This window comes from Oryzias latipes, chromosome 14 (genome assembly GCF_002234675.1).
Source record: "Oryzias latipes chromosome 14, ASM223467v1".
Lineage (NCBI taxonomy): Eukaryota > Metazoa > Chordata > Actinopteri > Beloniformes > Adrianichthyidae > Oryzias > Oryzias latipes.
The window spans coordinates 19,010,036-19,034,511 of record NC_019872.2 but is presented as its reverse complement, the minus strand read 5'-3'; the positions used below and the strand labels follow the sequence as shown (position 1 = coordinate 19,034,511).

The window sequence follows — 24,476 nt, the reverse complement described above, 5'->3', positions numbered from 1 at the left end:
TGCCCTGGAAGATGATGAGAGGTTCTTTAGCAACTGCATTCGACTATGAGGGATTTAACTGGCAGTCCTCATCTGCCCCCTCGCTGCCCTCTGAATTCCCTCAAAGGAATGTGGGTCCAGCATGAAAACGTTGCCAGGAGTTATTGCAAAATCCCCCACTTTTGGCTCTGATTACTACTCAGCGAAAAGGTCACTCCGTCTTCCTCCCACACATGTAAGTGAAAGAGCTCCCCCACAGTAGACTCGCTGCATTCCTCTGCTCCTGCTGGTTTTTTATTTTTTTGCAGGTCCAGCCTAACACATCTCTAAAATCTTCTACAAAAGTCGAAGGTGCAGCCTTTTCAGGCTTTCATCAAGGTGTTTCCCTCTCTGAGGCCTGTAAAAGTCCTTTTGGGATTGTAAATCCCACAGGCAGACCTCAGTTATGTAGGCCAGAGGGTTGGCTCATCACCAAACGTCAACACGGAAAGAAAACTCCCCCCAGAGTCCTGTTCTCGCCTCGGTTTTATAGGAAAGGAATAAAAACTGTCTGGTTCTCGTGGACCCAAGTAAACTCCAGTAAAGTAAAGAAACAGCACTTAAAGGCTGCTGTTTCACATCTCTCTGGAACCTGATTGACTCTGATTTGCAGAAGAATGCAAAGGCTTAATGCCCCCCTGAGCTCAGTGTGCTGCAGGCTGCCCCTCCACCTGTGTAACCCGTTTAATGAGCGGGCGGGCACGGCGTGGAGGTAATGGCCAGCTTTCCAGAATATTTCGGAACCGCTGAGGCCGGACGTGGATTCTTCCCGTTCGATGGAGCTGATGTCCCCCCTGGAAACATCTGGCTCCAATTAAAGTCGTCTCCACCCTCCTCTGCTCCTTCATCTCACCCCCCCTCACGGCTCTTTTATTATCCTTCCAGCATCTCTGATTTTAGTCTCCGCCTACTCAGAGCAAATAGCCTCCTCTTTCGTCTCACCTCCTCTGTCCCGAAACAGTTTTCTCAGCTTTGTGTTCACCACAATGCACGCGTTCTGCATCTGTGGACTCCTGCTCGCCGCGGCGGGATGGACAACAGCCCAGCAGGTCAACCAAACCAGGTGAGGAGACGAAACACGCCCACAAGTCTGACGTTAGCATTTATAGAGCCAATTCCGAGTGAGGAAAGTTTTAGCAGGAGGAAAAGTCCTGGAAGTGGGATTCTCTCATGACTGTGTGTGTCTTTTTCCCCTCTTTGTGCTGAAAGTTTATAGTTCATGTTGCGGGTCTGCAGAACTTCAGCCGCCACAGATGTTAACACTCTGTTCTGCCCAGGGGGTCAAATCTGGACATTTTGAATTCCCTACTAAACAGAAAATTTCCCTTTGAGCTCTTTCCTTCTGTTTTTATCAAACTTTAGTTGTTTTTTTTCTAATTGTGAAGCACATTTTTGTTTAAAACAGAAAAGGTCCTCCCTGTGAGGCTCTGTGCTTCAAAATGACGTCAGCAGTAGAGGCTTCGTTCCTCGTTACAGACCAGCCTCCAGGCTGTAGGCCTTTCAGCTGCAGACAGAAGACATTTTTATCCTCGCCAATAAAAGGATTACAGTTCCTGGAAAGCTAAAGAACTTTCCAAAAGGTTCTGTCAGAACTGGAGCGTGCCTTGTCCCCCAAATTTTTTTTTTTTTACATTTTATTGTGACAGAAAAAACATTTCTCTGCTTTATAAGTTGTTTTAAATCAAATTTAATTTTAACTTTATAAAAATATTACTTAGCAAGCTATAAAATTTGATAAAATAAAAAAACACCTGTTCATCAACCTTCCTGAAGACACCCCAAAACTTTTTACTGAATGAAATAAAAAATCTGAAAATTTGAAAATTAAATAAAACTGTATTAAAAGAAGGAGGTGTTACTTTTAATGATTTGATTTAGCCTTTCTGTGTTTTTCCTTTTGGAAAAAAACACAAGAATAATGTTCTGGGTTTTTATTTTGAAGGTTGAAAAGAATTTTGTAACGATGACAATGGGAATGAGAAATGAAAATCAATTGAATAAAAATGTGCTAAAAGTGCAATTTGTATGCATTTATTACAATCCTATTGATGAGAGTCTGGAATGAACAACACATTCATTCATTCATCCTCTACTGTTTTTTCCCTTTCGGGGTCACGGGGTTGCTGGAGCCTATCCCGGCCACATGTGGGCGAATGCAGGTACCCTGGACAGGTCGCCAGTCTGTCACAGTGAACAGAACATTTGTGGACCAAATATTTACCAAAGCATTGCAACAAAACTTCGTTGAAGACATGAAACCTCCCTCACACATGGGGCAGTAATTCAAAGGTTCAAAAGAAGACTGGAAAATGTATTTCACATCGCTGAGTTCTCTCTGCACAAATATGAAATGTATTTTCACTCAAATTTAAATCTTTTCAAAATGTAATTATTGAATACGGCGGTTTTCTTACAAAAAAGGAAATCCCAAAGGGGCCTGTCTGACTGTAAAAATAATAAATAAAAACATTTAATTTCAAATATTGTAATATGAAATATAAGCAGGGAAAATAAGAAAATAGACCAAATAAATTCAATAATTTAATGCATTTTTAGATTAACATTTCGAAGCTCTTAGTCTGTCCTTTTGTAAGGAAAACACTTATGAAATGCAGGAAAATCCAGAGATTTCTTCACTTCTTAAGATGATTTTTTATTACTTACTCACTAGAAAAAATTTAAAACAGCCAAAAATACCTCCGATCCTCTGCATCAAATAAATAAAGCCAGATGGAAAAAATAAATAAATACATTTCTGACTTTACACTAAGAAAGACGCAGGTGTTGATCAAAGCTCTAGAAACCAGGTATAGAAAACCAGCAGACAAGAAAACTCTCCTTGTTTCCAGGCTGTGAACACAGATGAGGAGTAAATGAGCAGCTGTCATGCCCTGCAGGACATGAATCCATTTACATTCACTCTAAAAATGAGAACCTCCTCGTGTGACAGAAGTAAAACGTTTGAATCTTCCACCAAACTGCAGTAAATCTGCCTTATTTTGTGTTTGAAATAAATGTGGAGCTTTAGTCAGATCACATACAGAGGATAAAGGAGGAGCATCTCTGTTGAAGCAGCTTTGTTTCCTCACAGGCCGATATTCCTCTGTGGAGGAGACCTGGTTGCAGAGTCCGGTTTTGTCGGCAGCGAAGGTTTCCCGAGCTCCTACAAAGCCAACAGCCGATGCACCTGGCGCATCACCGTGAGTCACTTCCCGCCGTCCAAACGCTGAGCTCGCTCCTCCAGGATGTGACTCGCTGAGTTCTATCTGCTTTCCAGGTCCCCGAGGGAAAAGTGGTCACCCTCAACTTCCGCCTTTTTGACCTGGAGGCCGACTCACAGTGCCGCTACGACTATCTGGATGTGTACAGCGACCACTCTGCTGTGGGGAAGAAGCTCGGCCGTTTCTGTGGAACCTTCCGGCCCGGGAATCTCATTTCCTCCTCCAACGCCATGATGCTGGAGATGGTGACGGATGGGGAGACGCAGAGCTCAGGATTTGTGGCCTTTTTCAAAGCAACCCAACCCTATGGTTAGATTACACATCTCACATTGCAAAGTGATGATGAAGCCCGTTACTTTAAAAAGCATCACATTTCTCTGAAGGAAAGACCCTGAAGCTGTCATTAACACTAATTAAATGATATTTCGGATGAACCGAGAAAGGACGGGTTTATCTTTTTTTTTCTAGGAGAACCTCTGTCCTTGAAATCTGAACGGTTGACCTTTTAACCCCTTAACATCTCTTGATCCAGATATTCAGCAAACCACTTCGGCTCCAAAGTCCCCTTAATTTAGCATCAAGGAAAGCAAAAGCCTACGTGATCTTTTTTTTTTTTTTCATTGCTGGAAATAAATTCAGGCCTCAAAGGGTTAAACATAAGCACAGAAAGGACACAAAATGTTTAGAGAAGAGAGTAGAGCTCCAAAAGCATGACTGAGGGGAATGAACCGGCAACTTCCCTAAGGAAGCTCATTTAGAGGTTTCATAATAAGGAAAGTATTGAATTTCAACGTGAATAATAATATAAACAAAAATTTCATTTGAAGCGACGTTCAAGCAGCCACTTGCAATGTAAGCACGCGTTTCGGGCTCCCAAGTTCAAATTTCTTATGTTCACGGGTCACTATGCAGGGTTCTACGACCGTTTTCAAGCTCTGTGTTCTAAATGTCATAGAATGCACATGGAAATGCGCATTCAAAGTATTAAACCAGGTAATACTTTGACCAATTAGAGACTCAGATTTGGTAATGGTGTAAGGATGGCGTCCCTTTTACTTCACTGATGTGCCCAGCTGTTCAAAAGTTGGTCATGGAGGAGGAATTACAAACAGCGGTTTGTGCCCGACGGGAATGATACAACACCAAGTCTGTCAAAAATTGGAATAGAGCTGTGAAAGAAAAAGCCTAGAGAAAGATTTGACCTGCATCGTTATTTTTGCACCAAGTCTCTTTCAACTGTAGGTGGCAGACATGCGGTGGTAAACAGTACAAAAAAGAAGAATAAGCCCCTCCCTACTCGTCCAGTGTGAATGGCATACGCTAAAAGCAAGTTCAATGATGAGCATTTAGCGTTTTGTTGAACATGCGTCACATGCTTCGTGTGAACGTAGCTTGATATGCTCTTTATTTCAGTTAACATTAAGCTTTAAAGACAATGTAAATAGTGCTTCAACATGTTATTGTGGCTGTTTTCTCATGATAGAGGACACGCAGTAAGAAAATCTGCCTCAGACTTCATTTCTGAGTATTTCTTTTATTTTTAATGATTGTGAATCAAGAGCAGATGAAAAAAATTAGAAGAATTGTTTGTTAGTGCTGTAGAACATACACTGGGTGGGCCACAAGCTAGGGAAGGGGAAGAGGGGACGGGGTTGCTTCACACTAACTGTCAACATAAATGCTAAACTATGTCCTAGAAAACAACACAGGTTTTTGGATTTTGGCTAAAAACGACATCATCATCTCTGGTAACGCTTTGAAAATGGATTAAAGATGATCGGAGTGGGACGTTGTGGCCGTGTTCCAATAACGGTTTGGTTTACTTTCTGTCTAATTTCCAATTTTGGGGAAGGGCTTTTCTCTTTATTTTGTAAAAAAGTGGCTTCCAATCAGATCATCACAAAACGGCATTTGGGTTTAACCGCGTGAAACAGAATCCGCTGTGACATCAGTTCAGTTATTTAGCTCTCAGCTTCTCGTCTTTATGTCGCTGCTTTCAGAATCCCAGATCTGCGGTGGAAAGATGACAAAAAGCCAGGGAGAGATCAAGACGCCGAACTGGCCTGACGGGAAGTACCCTCTCGGGGTCAGCTGCTCTTGGCTCATCACTGTGGGACCGGATGAGGTCGGGAACTCCCTCTATTGACTTCCTTTGACTCTGAGACGACAGTTAAAGCTCTTGTTTGTGTCCGGCCTGCAGGTGATCCAGGTGAAGTTTGATAAGTTTGTGGTGGAGGCCGACACCGAGTGTCGCTTTGACTTTGTGGCGTTCTTCAACGGCAAAGAGACAGACGATTCACGTCTGATTGGGAAGTTCTGCGGCGATCAAACCCCAGAGTGAGCTGCGTGAAAGCTTTCTGGGAAAGATCTGGTTTTCAGCCTCCATGTTCACCTTTTCTCCCATCTCCTCCAGACCCATCGTCACCAGCAGCAACGAGCTGCTGGTCCAGTTTGTGTCTGACTACAGCGTCCCATTGGACGGCTTCCTCGCCTCCTACACCAGCCTCCCTCGTGGCTCTCAGCCACCGGCGGTGGGCTCCGGAGCCAGATCTGTCCCCCCAGAACCTGTGGTCAAACCTGTAGCCACGGTAAAACCCCCAATTCCCACCACCACTGCCCCACTTCCCCCCACGAAGCCACCAAGAAGGAATAATCCTAGAACCAGAGGCGAAAACCAGAGGGTGACCCCCTCCCGGCCAAACGGAAATAAGCCGAGTAGGTTCAGATTTCTGCGAGCATTCCTCCATGAGTTCCGCTCTGGATCTGATGAACATTTTCTCCACCTGTAGATCCCCAGAACCCTGTGTGTCCCAAAATCTGCAAAAGAAACGGGACCGTGAAGACCGGCTTCTGCTCCAGCGAATTCGGTGGGAAGACCCTGCAGACGCAGACCCTGCAGACGCACACAGACCCTGCAGAAAAACACAGACCCTGAAGATGCATACAGACCCTGCAGACACACACAGACCCTAAAGATGCATACAGACCCTGCAGACACACACAGACCCTAAAGATGCATACAGACCCTGCAGACGCACACAGACCCTAGAAAAGCACACAGACCCTGCAGACACACACAGACCCTAGAGAAGCACACAGACCCTGCAGACACACACAGACCCTAGAGAAGCACACAGACCCTGCAGACACACACAGACCCTAAAGATGCATACAGACCCTGCAGACGCACACAGACCCTAGAGAAGCACACAGACCCTGCAGACACACACAGACCCTGAAGATGCATACAGACCCTGCAGACGCACACAGACCCTAGAGAAGCACACAGACCCTGCAGACACACACAGACCCTGAAGATGCATACAGACCCTGCAGACACACACAGACCCTGCAGACACACACAGACCCTAGAGAAGCACACAGACCCTGCAGACACACACAGACCCTAAAGATGCATACAGACCCTGCAGACGCACACAGACCCTAGAGAAGCACACAGACCCTGCAGACACACACAGACCCTGAAGATGCATACAGACCCTGCAGACACACACAGACCCTGCAGATACACACAGACCCTAGAGAAGCACACAGACCCTGCAGACACACACAGACCCTAAAGATGCATACAGACCCTGCAGACGCACACAGACCCTAGAGAAGCACACAGACCCTGCAGACACACACAGACCCTAAAGATGCATACAGACCCTGCAGACGCACACAGACCCTAGAGAAGCACACAGACCCTGCAGACACACACAGACCCTAAAGATGCATACAGACCCTGCAGACGCACACAGACCCTAGAGAAGCACACAGACCCTGCAGACACACACAGACCCTAGAGATGCATACAGACCCTGCAGACGCACACAGACCCTAGAGAAGCACACAGACCCTGCAGACACACACAGACCCTAAAGATGCATACAGACCCTGCAGACGCACACAGACCCTAGAGAAGCACACAGACCCTGCAGACACACACAGACCCTAAAGATGCATACAGACCCTGCAGACGCACACAGACCCTAGAGAAGCACACAGACCCTGCAGACACACACAGACCCTAAACATGCATACAGACCCTGCAGACGCACACAGACCCTGGAGAAGCACACAGACCCTGCAGACACACACATACCCTGAAGATGCATACAGACCCTGCAGACACACACAGACCCTGCAGACACACACAGACCCTAGAGAAGCACACAGGCCCTGCAGACACACACGGACCCTAAAGATGCATACAGACCCTGCAGACGCACAGAGACCCTAGAGAAGCACACAGACCCTGCAAACACACACAGACCCTAAAGATGCATACAGACCCTGCAGACACACACAGACCCTAAAGATGCATACAGACCCTGCAGACGCACACAGACCCTAGAGAAGCACACAGACCCTGCAGACACACACAGACCCTGCAGACACACAATGACCCTGAAGATGCATACAGACCCTGCAGACACACACAGACCCTGCAGACACACACAGACCCTAGAGAAGCACACAGGCCCTGCAGACACACACAGACCCTAAAGATGCATACAGACCCTGCAGACGCACAGAGACCCTAGAGAAGCACACAGACCCTGCAGACACACACATACCCTGAAGATGCATACAGACCCTGCAGACACACACAGACCCTGCAGACACACACAGACCCTAGAGAAGCACACAGGCCCTGCAGACACACACAGACCCTAAAGATGCATACAGACCATGCAGACGCACAGAGACCCTAGAGAAGCACACAGACCCTGCAAACACACACAGACCCTAAAGATGCATACAGACCCTGCAGACACACACAGACCCTAAAGATGCATACAGACCCTGCAGACGCACACAGACCCTAGAGAAGCACACAGACCCTGCACACACACAGACCCTGCAGACACACACAGACCCTAGAGAAGCACACAGACCCTGCAGACACACACAGACCCTGCAGACACACACAGACCCTAGAGAAGCATACAGACCCTGCAGACACACACAGACCCTGCAGACACACACAGACCCTAAAGATGCATACAGACCCTGCAGACGCACACAGACCCTAGAGAAGCACACAGACCCTGCAGACACACACAGACCCTAAAGATGCATACAGACCCTGCAGACGCACACAGACCCTAGAGAAGCACACAGACCCTGCAGACACACACATACCCTGAAGATGCATACAGACCCTGCAGACACACACAGACCCTGCAGACACACACAGACCCTAGAGAAGCACACAGGCCCTGCAGACACACACAGACCCTAAAGATGCATACAGACCCTGCAGACGCACAGAGACCCTAGAGAAGCACACAGACCCTGCAGACACACACAGACCCTAAAGATGCATACAGACCCTGCAGACACACACAGACCCTAAAGATGCATACAGACCCTGCAGACGCACACAGACCCTAGAGAAGCACACAGACCCTGCAGACACACACAGACCCTGCAGACACACACAGACCCTAGAGAAGCATACAGACCCTGCAGACACACACAGACCCTGCAGACACACACAGACCCTAGAGAAGCACACAGACCCTGCAGACACACACAGACCCTAAAGATGCATACAGACCCTGCAGACACACACAGACCCTAGAGAAGCATACAGACCCTGCAGACACACACAGACCCTAAAGATGCATACAGACCCTGCAGACACACACAGACCCTGCAGACACACACAGACCCTAGAGAAGCATACAGACCCTGCAGACACACACAGACCCTGCAGACACACACAGACCCTAAAGATGCATACAGACCCTGCAGACACACACAGACCCTAAAGATGCATACAGACCCTGCAGACACACACAGACCCTAAAGATGCATACAGACCCTGCAGACGCACACAGACCCTGCAGAAGCATACAGACCCTGCAGACACACACAGACCCTGCAGACATAGACCCGGCAGAGGCATGTCTGTCTGCTCAGCTGCAGCCGTCTAACGGAGGATGCTTGATCTTTTTCAGTCATAACCGGTCAGGTGACCTCCATGGCTCCTGGGCCCAGAGGAACTCTGGTCGTCAACATCTCCCTCATCAAAGCCTTTAAAGCCGGACGACTTACCATTACGCAAGCGGGAGAAACCATGGCGGTGAAGCTGGTGTCCCGGTGCAAGAAATGTCCCCTGTTTCGCCGCGGTGAGAGCTCTGCAGACTGACATTTAGTACGGGGTTAAATCAGGATCAGCTTCAAGTGAATGAAAAAAACTCGTAAATTATCATTTGAAAAAAGTTTTTAACTCAAAGTAAACATTGAAAACTTAAAGGAATTATTGCAAAAATCTAAAAAATCAAATTGTAAATTTGAAATAAATATATTTAAACTTTAAAGTGAAATTGAAATAAAAATTTAAATTAATTACTTTGGTTTTAAAAAAAACTTTCAACCTAAAACGTAGTTATAACAGCTGGTAGTTTGTTTTTACAACTTTAGTTTTTTTTTTCTTTTCTTTTTTGCTTTCAGTTGTAAATTTAAAATTTAAGTTCAGACTTTTTGATTTCGGAGTTGACCCTCGTTTCATATGGGGGTGGGGATGTCAGCCCATTTGCTACTGGGACATGATTGAGATCGGGTGAGAGAGAGTATGATGATGTCATTTTCGCTCCAAAACAGCATCTGTTGTTGGAAGAGCCTTGCCACTAATGTATGCTACATCCCATTTTTAATATTTCCATCAAGTTTACAATGTTTAAAATGTACAAATGTTCTAATTTCTTTTTTTTAAATTCATATTTACATATTTCTAGTTTTTTTTTCACCTCAAGCCGATCCTGATTTGACCCCAAACTTAAAAACCAAAATGTATATTTTTTCTCATTTCACAAAAGAGTAACTTTGCGGCACAGAAAAAGAAGAATGTATTTTATTATTCTAATGTAAGATATTATTGTGAATGTAATCTGATTACTTTGTCTGATTTGAAGGCTCCAACTACATCATCATGGGTCAGGTGGACGAGGAGGGGCGCGGTACCCTGGAACCTGGTGCCTTCACCGCTCCATACAAAGCCCCTCACCAGAAATTACTGATGAACATCAGTAAGCAGCCATGTTAAGGCTCACCTTGAAACACTTTACTCTTATTTTAATTTTTTTTCACATACAGTTTTAAATTAACTGTTTTATACAAGCTTTGGTCAAACTTTGTGTTTGCTATTTATACCTGAATAAAGACTATTTTATAATCACTTTGACAAACTTAGATCAAACCTGTTTGTTCTAATGTCCATGTCAGAGCGGTGACTCTGGCTCCACCTGCTGGACGGGAATCGTGGCAGCAGGTTGAGTGACGTCATACCTCAGCAGTGTGCTGCACCTCTGTGAATGACTGACCTCTGATCTTCTACGGGAATGAAGGGCACATTTTAAAAATAAAAAAGCCTTTAAACATGGTCTAGTAAAGTCTGCAAAACAGGAATCATAAACTGGATTTTCACTCCAGACGGGTTAAAGAGATGAAATAAAAACTGCATCTTACATCGAGAAAAGGCAAAATTAGATGAATACGCAATTTATTTTATGTTTTTTTTTTTTTTTTTTTTTTTTTTTAACTTGTCCTGTCCAACAGCTAGGCAAACAGATGAGAGCTGAGGGCCTCATGTGTTGGACATATTTTATTTTAACAAGAGGGGTTATTCATCTTCAGACAAACCAAAGGTATGTCTGAATAAACCCCTTTTGTAATTGAGGCCAAAATTTATTAATTTCAATCATGTCTGAAAATCTTTGGTGTTGGACCGGACAGAAAAGAAAAGAGGGGAAGAAGAGAGAGGGACGCTAGAGAGATGGGGGGGGTAGGAGGGTGATAATAGGAGGGGAGGGGGGTAAGACCATGAAGCAGCATAGAGCAGACAGGTTTACTGGTTGTTTATCGTTACGGTACGGTTCAAATGTAGTACAAAAAGGGCGGGGCCTGTTCACACACACTCAAATATTATCAACACACCTGCTAGCCGCAAAAATGTCCACATGTCAACATGCACACAAAACAGATAGTGTTCACGAACGCATACCTATGCCTTTAAACCAACTAGTGTGAAATCTTTCATTCATTCAATCATGCAAACTATTAGTGCAAAGGTGAGCTAACACCTGTGCTCAGGTGAGTGTTTATGTTCTTCTAAAATGGATGGTGGAATGTGAAAAGAAGGAGGAGGAGCGCCCAGCCACCCCCACACCCATACCCCCGCCGCAGCAGCAGCGGCAGTCGGAATTCCCCCAACGCCACACGGGAACAGGCAGGGAACAACCGCCCCCCGGGCGACCAAGACCGCCACCCAGGCCAGGGCCAGCATTGAAAACATTGAACAGTGGGTCCTGACACGATATTCTGAGAAAGTTACATTTTTTGAACAGAATTGTGGAAATGAATGCACTTTTCTATGATTTTCAAATTTTTTGTGTATTTTGTTTGTCTTCTGTAATATTTTTGTTTTGATTGCTTGAAATAAACCAAATCCAAATCTGAGGTTAGGGGAGATCCCGGCAAAACAAATAATAAAAAAAGACTTTTAACCTGCTAAGATGCAACGACAAAAGCTTGTTGCTTTTGAGAGGCATGTTCTCACAAGAGAACTAGAGGAAGTGGGACTAAAACTGTGCAGCTTCAAGAAAAGCACCCAGAAATTATGGATGATGCACATTTATAAGATTTGGAGGTGATGGAAGAAGAGGAGCTCAGGTGAATGGGTGCACCTGCAACCATCCTTCAAACCCAGAGATCCATCATTTGATTGATTGTGAAAACATTTATCCAAAACTCAGCATTCAATAGTCAGTGAGTCACTTTATTATAAAAAAAATGTATAAAAAGGAGTTAAAAAAAGGAGATACAAACAGGATTTTCAACAGCTTTAGAGGGATCAGTGACAATCTACACATGACAGATATTTAAAACAGATTTTTTGCAAAGAAATCCAGCACTGATTGGCTTTCCAAAGGAGCCGTGGGTGGGGTCCTCTCCTAAACCCAAACACTGCCCTTCCCATCCCGCTTCTTCACCTGCTGATGCCCCCAGCAGCCGGGCTTTTCCTGGCGCGGAGGCAGGTTCTTGTAGACGGCGCGGCTGTAGGGGATGAAGCACATGCCCAGCTGGAGGTGGCGGGCCAGGCGGCAGTAGGCGGCCAGAGCCAGGACCAGCAGAGGGGTCAGCAGAAGGAAGCCCACCACCAGCAGCGCCACGCAGGCGGTGTCGTCCAGCAGGTCCGAGCAGAACAGGGACGTTCCGCTGGGCTGGACCTGTAGGCGAACAGGGGACCACAGAAATCTCAGAGGATCAGTCGGTCTGCCCACAATGCATTGCTGCAAAGAACAGCTGCAAGGAATTACTATCACCCCCCCCCCCCCCACACACACACACACAAGACAAGAAATGTCTGAAAATAGTGTCAAATGGCTGAAAAAACAGAGGTTCTGCTGACATTCCACCGCCAGACGTACAGGCTTCAAAATACCCCAGAGGGGGGTGTTAATCACTTCAGTGTGGGGGTGTCTGCTCTTACCGTGGAGTGGCAGAGGAAGCCAAAGATGATCATGGTGAGGGCGGGAGTGAGGATGATGCCGAACAGAAGGCTGGCCAGCGCGCCGTTGATCAGGGCGATGAGCAGGTTCTGCGCGGTGACCAGAACGGAGCAGGCCCAGCAGTCCAGGGACCCCCGCAGCTCCAGGGGGGCGTCCGCCGCCTCGCTGCCACCCAGCGAGTAAGGAGGAGGCACCACGACCCCTGACCCCGCTCTGGAGGCAGAGCGGGCCTCTGAGCGGGCCGGCTCGGACGCCGTCTTCTCCAGCGTCCCGCTCCGTGACAGACTCATGGTGGCTGCGGTCCAACCTGCAGGAAAAAAAACGGCGGTCACGCTGCGTCCACGCAGGGCAGAGCCCCCACCAAGTTCCCACCAGAGTCCAAACTCTGCCAGTTTTCAATGGCTTCTTACATAAAGCGATGAAATGTATGGAGAGTCAACACAGATAAATGGAGTCGCCGTGACTGAGGAGGAAATGGGCTCCATGACTCCACCTTCCCAACCCACAGGATAAGCATAATCCAGAACAATGAGGGAGAGGCAACAAGAAAAGGCCCGCTAATCACCAAAGTGTCTGAGAAAACCGCCAAAGACTTCTTTCCACATTCCACTCCACTCCCTCTGATATGCTAGAATCCATTAATAGACAGTTTTCCTGTGACGTAACCATCAGAATGGAGTTTCAGCAAACTTCCTTCAGTGCGTCGCTTTCTGTTCAGGAACCATGCTGCTCATTTGGGAAAAAACTACACAAGTGGCAACGTCTGATTTAGAGAAACAGTTAAAAAAAAAGTGGTAACTCCTTGCTTTCCATCATCTGCTTCCTTTCCTGACGTCATCAGAGTAAGCTGGACTCCCCTCTGCATTCAGATTGTGTGTGGGACTCACCTTCGACTGTAGCTGCAGATGTTGGGAATCTGAGGAATTTCCTCCCGATTTGAAGAGTTTCCCTTTGTAAATTCCCAGATCTGGAGGGGGTGTGTGTGGTTCAGTCGATCCGTTTTTCCAGAAAGTCCACAGACGTTTGCCCGACTCCTGCCTCGGACCTGTGCGTCAGAAGAAAAGCCACAGATTTCCCACTTCCTTCCCTGACATTCTGCTTCCTTGCTCCCAGTCCAGATGGAGAGTCGGTGCGGCTGTATCCTGTGCTGAGCAGTCTGAGGGACCCGCTTCTGGGGGGCTTTATGTAACGACCCCTCACAAGCAGGGGGCGGGAGGACCAAATGTTTATTGGCACAGATCAGAGTAGTCAGGTTAGGCAGCCCACTTTTCACTTTCCCCCTCTTCTGCTGAATCTCCCAAAGGAGGAGTCAAACCTTGGAGCAGGTTTTCAGCCGTCTTTTTCACAGGGAGTCCAGCAGCTCTGCAGGATCTGCATTTACCTCGGCTGCTCTGCAGTGAGGCTGAGGTGACAGAGCGGTTTGTAGAGCCAAGCAGCAGCTTTGGCCTCTGACCTCGTGATGGAAAACAGATCTCCCATGTCAGAGGGACCTAAGGAAATGAGGACGAGGGAGGGCGCTGACTAATTTGGCCATCAAGGGACTGATAAGAAACCAGAGGGGCTCAGTTCAAAGAGGGAAAAATTAAACTTTCTTTTGAGATTTCATCTTATTTTTTAACTCTGTTTATCTTTTTTCTTCTCTTTTTATATACCCTGATGACAATAATGGAGCCTCAATATCTGCTGCAGAGGAGAGATGATCAAAGAGTTCATGCCAGTAGGGCTGGAGGACGTGGGAGCAGAGGGTGGGTTTGTCATTGCCAGAGCGTCCGTGTTTGTGCGGGTGCTGCTGTCTGAGCGGGCCGGTGGAGGAAGAGCAGGCTTCCTGTCCTTGGAAGGGGGATATCCGCTGCTCCATCCTCACAGTGGATCTCATCTGCTTTCAACCCCCCAAACTCTCAGAGTTATGGATCACCTCCTGCGCTGCTTTTCAAACATGCTATAATTGGATGTGTCACTGCTTTGTGACTTTAGTCTAATGCAGGGGTCTGCCATCTTCTATAGGTCAGGACAGCAAAATTAAAAAACATTTTGACAGATTGTTCCACAGAAAAGCAGTTGAATCAGTTAGTTCAAAAGGGGCCCAAGTCCACAATTGTTCAAAATAGAGATATTATATGTTCTATGGTCTTCAAAGGAAAAGCTATCTGATTATTTGCAAAAAAGTCCCAAGTCCGTTGTAATGAATTGACTATACTTGACATTTAAATTGCATTAATTGCAAAATTCCTAGACTTGGGTCTCTCTTGCATGGGTTTTGTTTCAGGGCCCAAGTTCAGAGACTTTAGTTTGCTAGTCCTCTGAAATTATAAAAGTCATATTAGTATTTGTAAGCTATGAACTGGTGCTAAATCTGGGTAAAGTATTAATCATTTGGTGTAGCCTCCCTTTAAGCTATGCAATTAAAATCATTTCCTGGAAAAACAAACCTCTTGGACTTGGGCCCCTTTTGAACTAACCGATTCAACTGGAGGTCGGTAACAACCAGAATTAAGGGACACCAGATTAAAAACAGATTCTGTTTTTGAACAAATGTAAGAAATTTAAGTGCATCTTATGGTTAAAAAATACAGCTCTCCTTTATTGCAGTAAGATAGTTGGTAAAATATATATATATTTTTAATAATCATTGCTGACATCAAACTACCTACTATTACATTTGTAGCAGTGAGATGATCCTATGTGACACAGGGTGTCTTTTATTTTGAAAGGAAGTTTTGTGAACATATTTCAAAATATTTCCAAAAAGGCTTTTTTTTCTCTTTATGTTTATCATAAATCTTAACAGTAACATTGACATAAATGCAAATAAGTGTTTTCTTTTCTATCAGTGAGAAATCGACCTGAATTGGGCTTTAAGTGTTGACGCTTGCAGACTCCTGGTCTAGTGGAAGATTTAGGTTAATGGAGAATACGTTGAGCAATGCTTTAACCCAGTGGAGCCACTCAGTGGTCATGACTGTAACAGAAGAGCAACCCGCAAACTCAACCTAAATCCATATGTCCTCCAAGAACTGAATAAACAAATTTGCAGATATATATATATATTGTTCAGTCCATGAAATATTCATTTTATGGATGTGAGAAAAAGGTTGCAAAGGTGTTAACATTTCCTTTACATAAAGCTACTCAGTTTATAATAAAGTTATTGTAAATATTTTGCTTTCAGATGTTTCTAATCAAATGTGAAAATTTACTGATCTGATCAGAATAGAAAGGACAATGAAAGGAATGTTTTAAAATGCTAATATTCTCCATCATTCCTTTGTTTGCACTCTCTCCCGCTAGCTTACAGCCCCTCACATCCCCAACCCCAACATTACAGGTGCAACAAAAATGGCGATCAATATTGAAGCTACAGTTTGGATCCAGATGCCGTCTGGGATGAGAAAAACAGACATGGATCTAGTTGTCTACAAGTGCAGGCTCTTTTTCAAACGGCTTTTTTTTTTGTCTGCTCTTGATTCACAATGATTAAATAAAAGAAAAGAATCAGAAATGCAGTTTTAAGTGTGAATGTCTTTCTAAAGTGCCACAACAACATGTTAAAAAACACCCAAAACACGCCTTTCATTGGAGCGGGTCCTTAACTTCAGTTAGCCTATTTCAGTTTTACTTTCTGCTGTTCTTACCTAAAGGATAAATCCCATCTAACCCTTGTGCTATCTTAGATGACCCCACCCTTACATTGACGTGTTCTTCCTACCATGACAAAGGGGGATAAAGGTGGAAAGATTTCATATAATCCATGGACACCAGTGAAGATCACAAATCATTGAAGAAAAAAGGTTTAGCGCACTGTCTAGTGGGTCTAGATGACCCAACTCCCAATGTTAAAGTGCCTAGGATAGCACAAGGGTTAAAGACCAAACAGAATCTGAGATCTCCAGTTTGAAGATTGCTAAAATTTACAGTTTCGTTAAAATTGTAAAGAGTATCTGTTTCAGTTTTAGTAAAAGTACACTGCTTTTCAGATTGTTCCCACTAGACACAGACATCTATTAGATATCTAAATCGTGGCTATTTCAACGTTTACATGTACAGATGTGCGTCAATTCCTGGAGGTCTAATGCTCATCGCTGTTTAGACAACTTTCCCACAGCTAATTTTGATGCAGTCCCATCATGCTTTGGGCCATTTTTCTCAAGATGGGTTGGGTTAACCCTTGTGCTATAGGCACTTTAACATTGGGAGTTGGGTCATCTAGACCCAGTAGACAGTGCGCTGAACCTTTTTTCTTCAATGATCTGTGATCTTCACTGGTGTCCATGGATTACGTGAAATCTTTCCACCTTTATCCACCTTTGTCATGGTAGGGAGAACACAAGGGTTAATCCATCTGTCCATCCATCTTCCCTTGATAGCACAAGGGTTACAAAGTCCAAAGTGGACTTTTGATCTGCAACATAAAAAAAAAAAAAAAGATGTTGATTCCTCTGAATGAGTTTACTATTCACACATGAACAGAATTTAGTGATTACTAGTTGCCTTTGATAAAAAAATAAAACTAAATATAACATTGCAGGCTGCACGGTTAGTCTCTGGTTCAAATCCCAGCTGAGTTTTTTTTTTCTTTCTGTGTGGTAGTTGCATGTGAGACTTTTTTCTGAGAACTCTGGTTTCCTCCCACAGTCCAATGTTCGTAACCCTTGTGCTATCCTAGGCACTTTAACGTTGGGTCATCTAGACCAGTGTTTTTCAACCAGTGTGCCGCGGCACACTAGTGTGCCGTGGGAGATGGTCAAGTGTGCCGTGGAAAATTGCCCTCATTAACTGATCTAAAAACATTTCCCATCTCCAGGATTTCAGCTCTGTGTTCATCCAAACAGGCCCTGATAAAACACTGAGGAGTTAGGAATATAAAAGATCGTAAAATACTTTTTCTTTGCGTTTATTTTATTTTATTAAAGACATTTTGATAAGAAGGACGGCAGCGCGATTCAGCTGCAGCTCCGGCTGTATTTAGGAAAGGTCCCGCCCCTTTACCTGTCTCCACCAATCATTCTTGAAGGCTTGATCACATGTCATCAGTCTGCCCAATCAGAAGTGGTTAAAGTCTTCACTTCCTTGTCTCGATTTAGCTCGTAAAGTCGCTCAGTTCTAACAAAAATACCAGCTAAAGCTCGTCTTTAGCGGTGTAGCTTTCCACAGAATCCGGTATCAGACCGTGGAACAAGTGAACAAAACCATGAAGCTCCGAAAAGCGATATCCGCCGGCCGTTTTTATGCACTACATCTCCCATGATGCATTGGGTTGTGAGAGTGACAGCGTAAAAGGAGTTCTGTTGTTAAACGTCTTGAAAACAACGAACACACTTCAAACTTTTTTTAAATCTTCTTAACTTTTATTGCATCTTTTAGAAAAACAGCTGCAGCTTCCAGCTTTTTCTGCAATAATTATCACAAAAATGCATGTGAGATTGTGGAGGGGCTGTAGATCAATACAGACTATGAGTTTCTCCTTTTTTTTCCATTTTTGGATGCTGGTGTGCCGCGGGATTTTTTTAAGCTTAAAGTGTGCCGCGGCTCAGAAAAGGTTGAAAAAACACTGATCTAGACCCACTAGACAGTGCTCTGAACCTTTTTTCTTCAAGGATTTGTGATCTTCACTGGTGTCCATGGATTACATGAAATCTTTCCACCTTTATCCACCTTTGTCATGGTAGGGAGAACACGTCAATGTAAGTGTGGGGTCATATAAGATAGCACAAGGGTTAAAGACCCACTCTAACGAAAAAGTCACTTTTGACATCTTCTTGTAGCCTTTTTTCATAGTTAATAATTGAAAAATTGAAATCTAAAGATATCTAAAGATTAGACGGCTGCAGGTAGATGTGGAAAGGGAGAACTTTATATGCAGAAATCTTTCAGAACACTTTTGGTACAATGCAGAGACGTCTTTATTCCATCATTTATCAAAACATTTTTATTTTTATTATCTTGAACAACAATACAATATGTCACAGAAAATCACAGAGGGATTTAAGACAGGTCTGGCTCAGGTTTTCTTTTTTTTTTGTCCATGTGAGAATCTTTTGGAAACAAGTGCAGCATAAATCAAATAGACAAACAAAAATAGTTGTTAGGTCCTCCAAATAATACTGATGAGGAGGACGAGACGGGAGGAAAACCTTGACGCCATTAAAAAGTCAAATCCCTAAAAGTCTCTGCAAAAGTGTCAAGAAGTACAACTACGGTTAATGCTCATCGTAAAACCACTAATGCCACAGAAGAAGGTTATGAATTTCATACAACAGAAAAGAGATTTGAAAAAACCATAAGCGGGATCTGGTTGTTATACAGTACAAAGACGTGGTTCCATTGGTGTAATGGCTGAACTGCACTAAAACAGCTCCAAGCACCAGATTGTTGCTTCGAATAGCATCTTCTGTCGATGAAAGGGGCATCGGGGCAAAGAGGGGGTCTAGCACCATGAAAAAAAAAACCAATAAATTCAACTGCCCCCCCTGATTGCACTGCCCCTGTCCACACTACCACCACACTACAGCTTTGAAAATACCTTGTAGCCCCTCCTCAAGTGAAGCGTCCTTTGATATGCAATAAATATTTCAGAAACCAACCATTTACAGTATAAATAAATGTGACCATTTACAGGGTGTTTTCATATTCTCCATGAGGAAAAAATAATAATCCAAAAGACTGAGAAAAACAACAACAAAAGGAGGTATAAAGGAGGGGAGGAATGCCCCCCCCCCCATGCAGTAATTTAAACAGGATCATTTCCAGCTCGTGTTAGAAGAGAAGAAAACAAAATAACTTTCTTTTTTTTTAAGGAAACAGATCCAGTATGTACATGACAGGATGTGCACGGATGAAGGAGGGGGGCAGAGGTGTGCTCACAAACTCACCGATGAGGGGAATTCATCCAAACTGCTGCAGAAAAACAACAACAACAAACAAACAAAAACAGCCGTCTGTTCAGTTTATCCAGCTGTTTTCAGAACGTCTGAGGTTCCAGTTCTGAAAACAGGAAAAGGGGGATTCCTGGTACAAAAGAGGACTGGGGGCTGAAAACAACTGCATTTGTTTATCAGATCTTAAAAAGCTGGATTCTGTTTTTCACAGATGCAGTTGGCTTTTTTTTTTTTAAACATGAAATGTGTTAAAAAGCACGTCAGCAGTGGATCCCCTCCCCTCTGCACCCCATCCATCCACACCACAGTGACTTTCAGCCACAAGTTACAGTTTCTCACTTTCTACCGGAAGATTCCACACATGGAGAAAAAGAAACTCGTTGTTAGGAAATTCTGACATTTTAATCAGATTTTTATTCTTCCAAACTAACTTTTTTCTCAAAATTCTTGGATTAAAGTCAATTTATGATCATTTTTCCAAAGAAATCTTAAACCAGAGACAGATTTCTTTTAACTTAATCCCAAAATTCAGGGATTAAGGTCAATTTCTTAAAAATTTTCCCTAAAAAACTAAAACCAAAGTAAGAATTCTAACTTTTTCTCACCAAAATTCTTGGATTCATTTTTGGCCATTTTTCTTAAAAAAATCTAAAACCAAAGTCAGATTTTTTTTAACTTAATCCCAAAATTTAAGGATTAAGGTCAATTGTCTTAAAAAGTTTTCCGAAATAATCAAAAAAATTGGACTAAAGTTACATTACTCACTTTTCACCCCAAGATTTTTAGATAAAGGTTATTTACTTGTCATTGTAATGAGGAAATCTAAAACTTGTCACATTTTTTTCCCCTAAAATTCAGGGATTAAGGTCAATTTCTTACATTTTTTCACCATAAACCATTACCTGAAGTTTGATTATCAATTATTTGTTCAAACGTTCTTGGATTAAAGTCATCAAAGACCAATTTTCTTAATAAAATCTAAAACTTAAGTCCTTTTTTCTCAAAATTCAGAGATTAAGATCAATTTCTTACACATTTTTACCAAAACCCTAAAACCCAAGTTATTATTTTTTACTTTTTTTTAAATCAATTTATGACCATTATTAAAAAAATTAGAACCAAACTAAGATTTATAACCTTTTTTTTTCTCCAATTTCTTGGTTTAAAGTCAAATTCGGATAATTTTTCTACAAAAACTAAAACCAAAGTTGGATTCTAAATTTTTCCCATGATTTTGAGCCTAAAGTTTAAATTGTTAAAATAATTGTCAAAACATGTGAATAAGATTCTCACTTCTATATTCATTCATTTAGTCTCTGACATTTAGTGACTCTGACTCTAAATTTCCTTTTGTAAACGTTTCTTCAGATTTCTCAAATGAAATTAGAAATCATGACTTTTTAATTAGAATTTTGAGAATAAAGTTAGAGTTAGAACTATTCCTTTAAACTCTTTTTCTAAAATCTTTAAAAAGAGAAAATCAGAATTTCCTCACATTTGTTTTCTCCAGTGACTCTAATCTTCCTCCGTCATTTTGTCATCTAGAAACATGACCACTGTAATAAAAGAAAAGAGGTATAAACTTGGGATGTTTTTCCCCATTTTAAGAGTAAAAATGACACAAGTGTACGTCTGTTTTCTTTGTGTGCCATACAAACCACATTGAACATCACTTTGCTGGACACCAAAAACATGTTTTCTCGTTAAATACTTGATTTCCAACTAAGAATTTTAGTCCTTTAGGTCACCCGCATTTCAGAGAAACTGACAAAAGGTTTCCAATTCTTTTTTTTTTTTTGTGTCTAATACAAACATAACACCTCATTTGTGTATTTGATCTCCTCTAAATACAGTTCACAAGGCCAATGTGGTGTACTTGTAGGCTGGTAAAATGTTTTTTTTTTTTTTTAAGAAGAATAAATAAGATTAGATTAGCACCTCAAAGAGAGTTTACAGACAGGAGTTAGAAAATGTCAGAATTACCTGAATATGTAAAAAACAAACCAATAAAAAACATGAACCATTACGATGCTAAAGGTGACAATCAGCTACTTCTGTGTGAAGCCGTTCCCCTGCTGGTACGTTAGAATCACAGCCAACGAATGGACATGTGGAATAACTAGATTGGTGTCAGAATAACAACAATATTAAAAAGTTCTACTGACTTTGCATAAAAGTACCTGAATCGACACACAGAACCAGCTACTCGATGCTTCTGAATCACAGCAGTGTCCGTTGAACATACAGTATTTGACCTGATATTTCTTGGTTGAGGGGAACCAGTCTAGTCACTCCAATTGAAATCAGGCGTCCGGACTGCAGCTGGAACGGGGAAGACAGTGAGCTGCAGCCGGACCGGCTGAGTCTCCGCACCAGGATGTGAGATGTAAACGTGATTGGCTGATTGAGGAGAGTGTTTGCAGGAACGGAGGGAACGCAACGCAACGCTTGTGCTGCCGTTAGAGTTTTGGTTTATGGCTGAGAGGCGTGTGACGCTGGAGGCTCTCACTTTGTAACCGGGGGAGGAGCCTGAAAAACAGACAGCATAGTGGAGGAGTGGTTACCAACGGAAACAAACGCCTTGGATTCACATCAGTAAAGCCCAAAAGACCCACCAGCATCCACTGGTACCTCCTAAAAAAATGTGCTTCTCATGATCAAACAAACACTTTTAGGGCACAGGTTCGTTACAGTCCCACTCTGATCATCTTTGGAGTTATTTTCAGAGCGTTCTCCAAACTGGAACGCTCAAAAGTCCAGCGGACGTTTGGTTACGATATTACCATGTTTAGTCAAAAAATAAACAAAAACTGTTTTCTGCAGTAGTTCTTTCCAAATTCACTTCTGAATTGTGGGCGGGACCTTTGATAGGGTCAACCCCATCTCGCTTCACCCTTGCTGTTGCTGAGAGCTCTCTGTTTACACACCCTATCCGGCCGTACAGTTTAGAGCCAGATACCAGCCCAGCGGAGCAGGGAGCTGGTTGCCCCACCCATCGTATTTTCTACCTCAAAAATAAGCTTTTTTTTTCTAACAGCATTTTTCGTCTGCGCCTGATTCACCATTTGAACAAAGAAATACTCAGAAATGCCATATTCAGCGTAGTTTTCTTTTTCTGTGTCCTCAGTCATCAGAGGACAAACAAACTATGTTTTGTATTTTGAGCTGGAGGGTTTTTCCTAAAGCTGGAATGCAGCAGCCAATAAAAACAGCCTCTGTTGTGTTTTCTGGTATCCATAGATTGAAAATGTTGACATGACCAAAGGTTAAAAGACTAACCTGGATCCTATTAGGAGTAAGCTGGTATGTTAAAAACCTTCTCCTTCCATCCAGACCTCTAGCGTATTTGAAAGCAGACAGGAATTCCTGATGGGATCTTTGGGGGTCTGTAGATGTGGCCTTGATAAGCCTCTGCTGCACTTCTGCTTCTCTGGATTTGGTTTCACTTCTAAACTTTCACCGTCAATCAAACATCTTTGCTGAGAAGATTGACCTTCTTCAAAAAAAAAAAAAACTCCAACATTTAGATAAAACGAACCTGAGGTCATTGCTCTCTGCGTATTTGTTCAGTGCAGCTAAAAATAAAGGTTTGGAGCCAAACTGCTTCTGTCAGCCTACAACTTTGGGAAGTTTCTGATAGTTGGCCAGTGAGTTTTATATCAAAGCCGTAACAGTACTGCTGGAGTCGGTGGTTCAACGCCACAACTGACTCTACTGAGGTTCAAAGACACTAAAAAAAAAAGAGGCTTTAAGTGCAGAACAATAAAAGACTTTTCTTCTAAACAAGAGCAGCTTTTGAATAATTGTCCAATTATAAACAATTATTCTGTCTTCTTTTTCTGACAGAAGCTGACCTGAAGTTGCACCGAAAGTCATTTTATAAAAATCCCTTTCAGCATTTTTCAAACATTTGTCAATTGAAATAAAATGATTACACAAAAAAATGGAAAAAAAGAAGAAACAAAATAACTCAATATTTAACTAAATTATGAAAAAAAAAAAAAAACGATTCTAAAAAGTCTTCAATTTTGAAACACGGACTAAAAGGTACAGAATCTTTCCAACCCATAGAAACCCAGATCCAGTTTTCCTTAAGAGGATATGGAACAGACGACAGACCAGGTGGAGACCAAAGAACACATTTCTGATGCTCTTCTGTTACATTCAGGTCACCATGGGCTGAAAAGATGGAAAAATTAACAAATGATAATGTCTAAATGAAAAGAAAAGGGATGAGCAGCTGAAACGATTCTTATTCAATTTAAACAGTGCTTCAAAATGTAGCTAGTGCCAATGCTAAAGCAGAAAAAACAAATATTGAAATACTAAATATGAGCCGGAAATTGAAAATACATTTGAAATTTGTATAAAAAGTTCCAAAACTGCTTAAAAAAATGATCCCTAAGTTTCAGCAAAGGCACGAAAGACTTTGTTAAAGAAAGTTAAAGAACCTCTAGTGCACTAAAAACTAAAAAATAGTTCATGTGAATAAAATTTCAACAGCAGAAGTTCAGAAATGGTCAAAAGTTGTTTATTGATTCGCACTAAGAATAAAAAATGCTAAAGGTTAAATTAGCTTTAAACCATTTTCCAAAAGCAAAAACAACAACGGCAGCTGAGAAAAGGCTCCATGAAAGACTAAAAATGAATCAAATGATGGAGGAGAGTTGAGGACGGCTGAAGGAAGCTAAAAACATTTGAAATACATGCTCCCTGTGTCCAAATGTGTTTATTTTTATTGAGAGTTAAGTAAGGACACAGAAAAATATCAAATTCTCTTGAAACAGTTATTAGGCCAATGATAAAACAAGTTAATCACATCTGAAATCAAAGTTTTT

At 42.8% G+C, this 24,476-nt stretch overlaps 3 protein-coding genes across 5 annotated transcripts in view; 1 reads left to right on the top strand and 2 right to left on the bottom strand.

Moving 5' to 3' along the window:
* The first annotated feature begins 845 nt into the window (after positions 1-845).
* On the top strand, positions 846-10,441 carry LOC101165090 (procollagen C-endopeptidase enhancer 2). The gene is made up of 9 exons (XM_011483702.3): positions 846-1,081; positions 3,110-3,218; positions 3,296-3,548; positions 5,240-5,364; positions 5,440-5,576; positions 5,653-5,954; positions 6,029-6,106; positions 9,212-9,382; positions 10,169-10,441. The coding sequence occupies exons 1-9, from the start codon at positions 1,005-1,007 to the stop codon at positions 10,297-10,299; spliced, it is 1,383 nt and encodes a 460-aa protein (XP_011482004.1). The 5' UTR covers positions 846-1,004; the 3' UTR covers positions 10,300-10,441.
* A 1,568-nt stretch (positions 10,442-12,009) lies between these two features.
* LOC101159459 (transmembrane protein 88) lies at positions 12,010-14,144 on the bottom strand. Of its 2 annotated transcripts, none has more exons than XM_004076574.2 (3): positions 13,651-14,144; positions 12,745-13,070; positions 12,010-12,481 (listed from the first exon to the last, which is right to left on the bottom strand). In XM_004076574.2, exons 2-3 carry the CDS (start codon positions 13,051-13,053, stop codon positions 12,206-12,208), a joined length of 585 nt encoding a protein of 194 aa, XP_004076622.1. In that variant the 5' UTR covers positions 13,054-13,070; positions 13,651-14,144; the 3' UTR covers positions 12,010-12,205. The 2 variants fall into 2 exon arrangements, with proteins under 2 accessions (XP_004076622.1, XP_020564673.1); XM_020709014.2 differs by lacking the exon at positions 13,651-14,144 and adding an exon at positions 13,174-13,518.
* A 4,518-nt stretch (positions 14,145-18,662) lies between these two features.
* Positions 18,663-24,476, bottom strand: part of LOC101164833 (lysine-specific demethylase 6B) — a 31,735-nt gene continuing 25,921 nt past the window's right edge. For both annotated transcript variants that reach the window (XM_023962751.1, XM_023962752.1), the window contains one exon: positions 18,663-22,167. In XM_023962751.1, coding sequence (XP_023818519.1) covers positions 22,144-22,167 — 24 coding nt within the window. In that variant the 3' untranslated portion in view covers positions 18,663-22,143. The remainder of the gene's footprint in view (positions 22,168-24,476) is intronic.

Excerpts from the sequence above, each read along its gene's own strand:
- LOC101165090 (XM_011483702.3), top strand. The coding sequence starts at position 1,005 with ATGCACGCGTTCTGCATCTGTGGACTCCTGCTCGCCGCGGCGGGATGG. Across the intron at positions 3,219-3,295 it reads GATGCACCTGGCGCATCACC|GTCCCCGAGGGAAAAGTGGT; the intron begins GTGAGTCACTTC and ends TCTGCTTTCCAG. Across the intron at positions 6,107-9,211 it reads CTTCTGCTCCAGCGAATTCG|TCATAACCGGTCAGGTGACC; the intron begins GTGGGAAGACCC and ends GATCTTTTTCAG.
- LOC101159459 (XM_004076574.2), bottom strand. The coding sequence starts at position 13,053 with ATGAGTCTGTCACGGAGCGGGACGCTGGAGAAGACGGCGTCCGAGCCG. Across the intron at positions 12,482-12,744 it reads GCTTCCTCTGCCACTCCACG|GTCCAGCCCAGCGGAACGTC; the intron begins GTAAGAGCAGAC and ends GTTCGCCTACAG.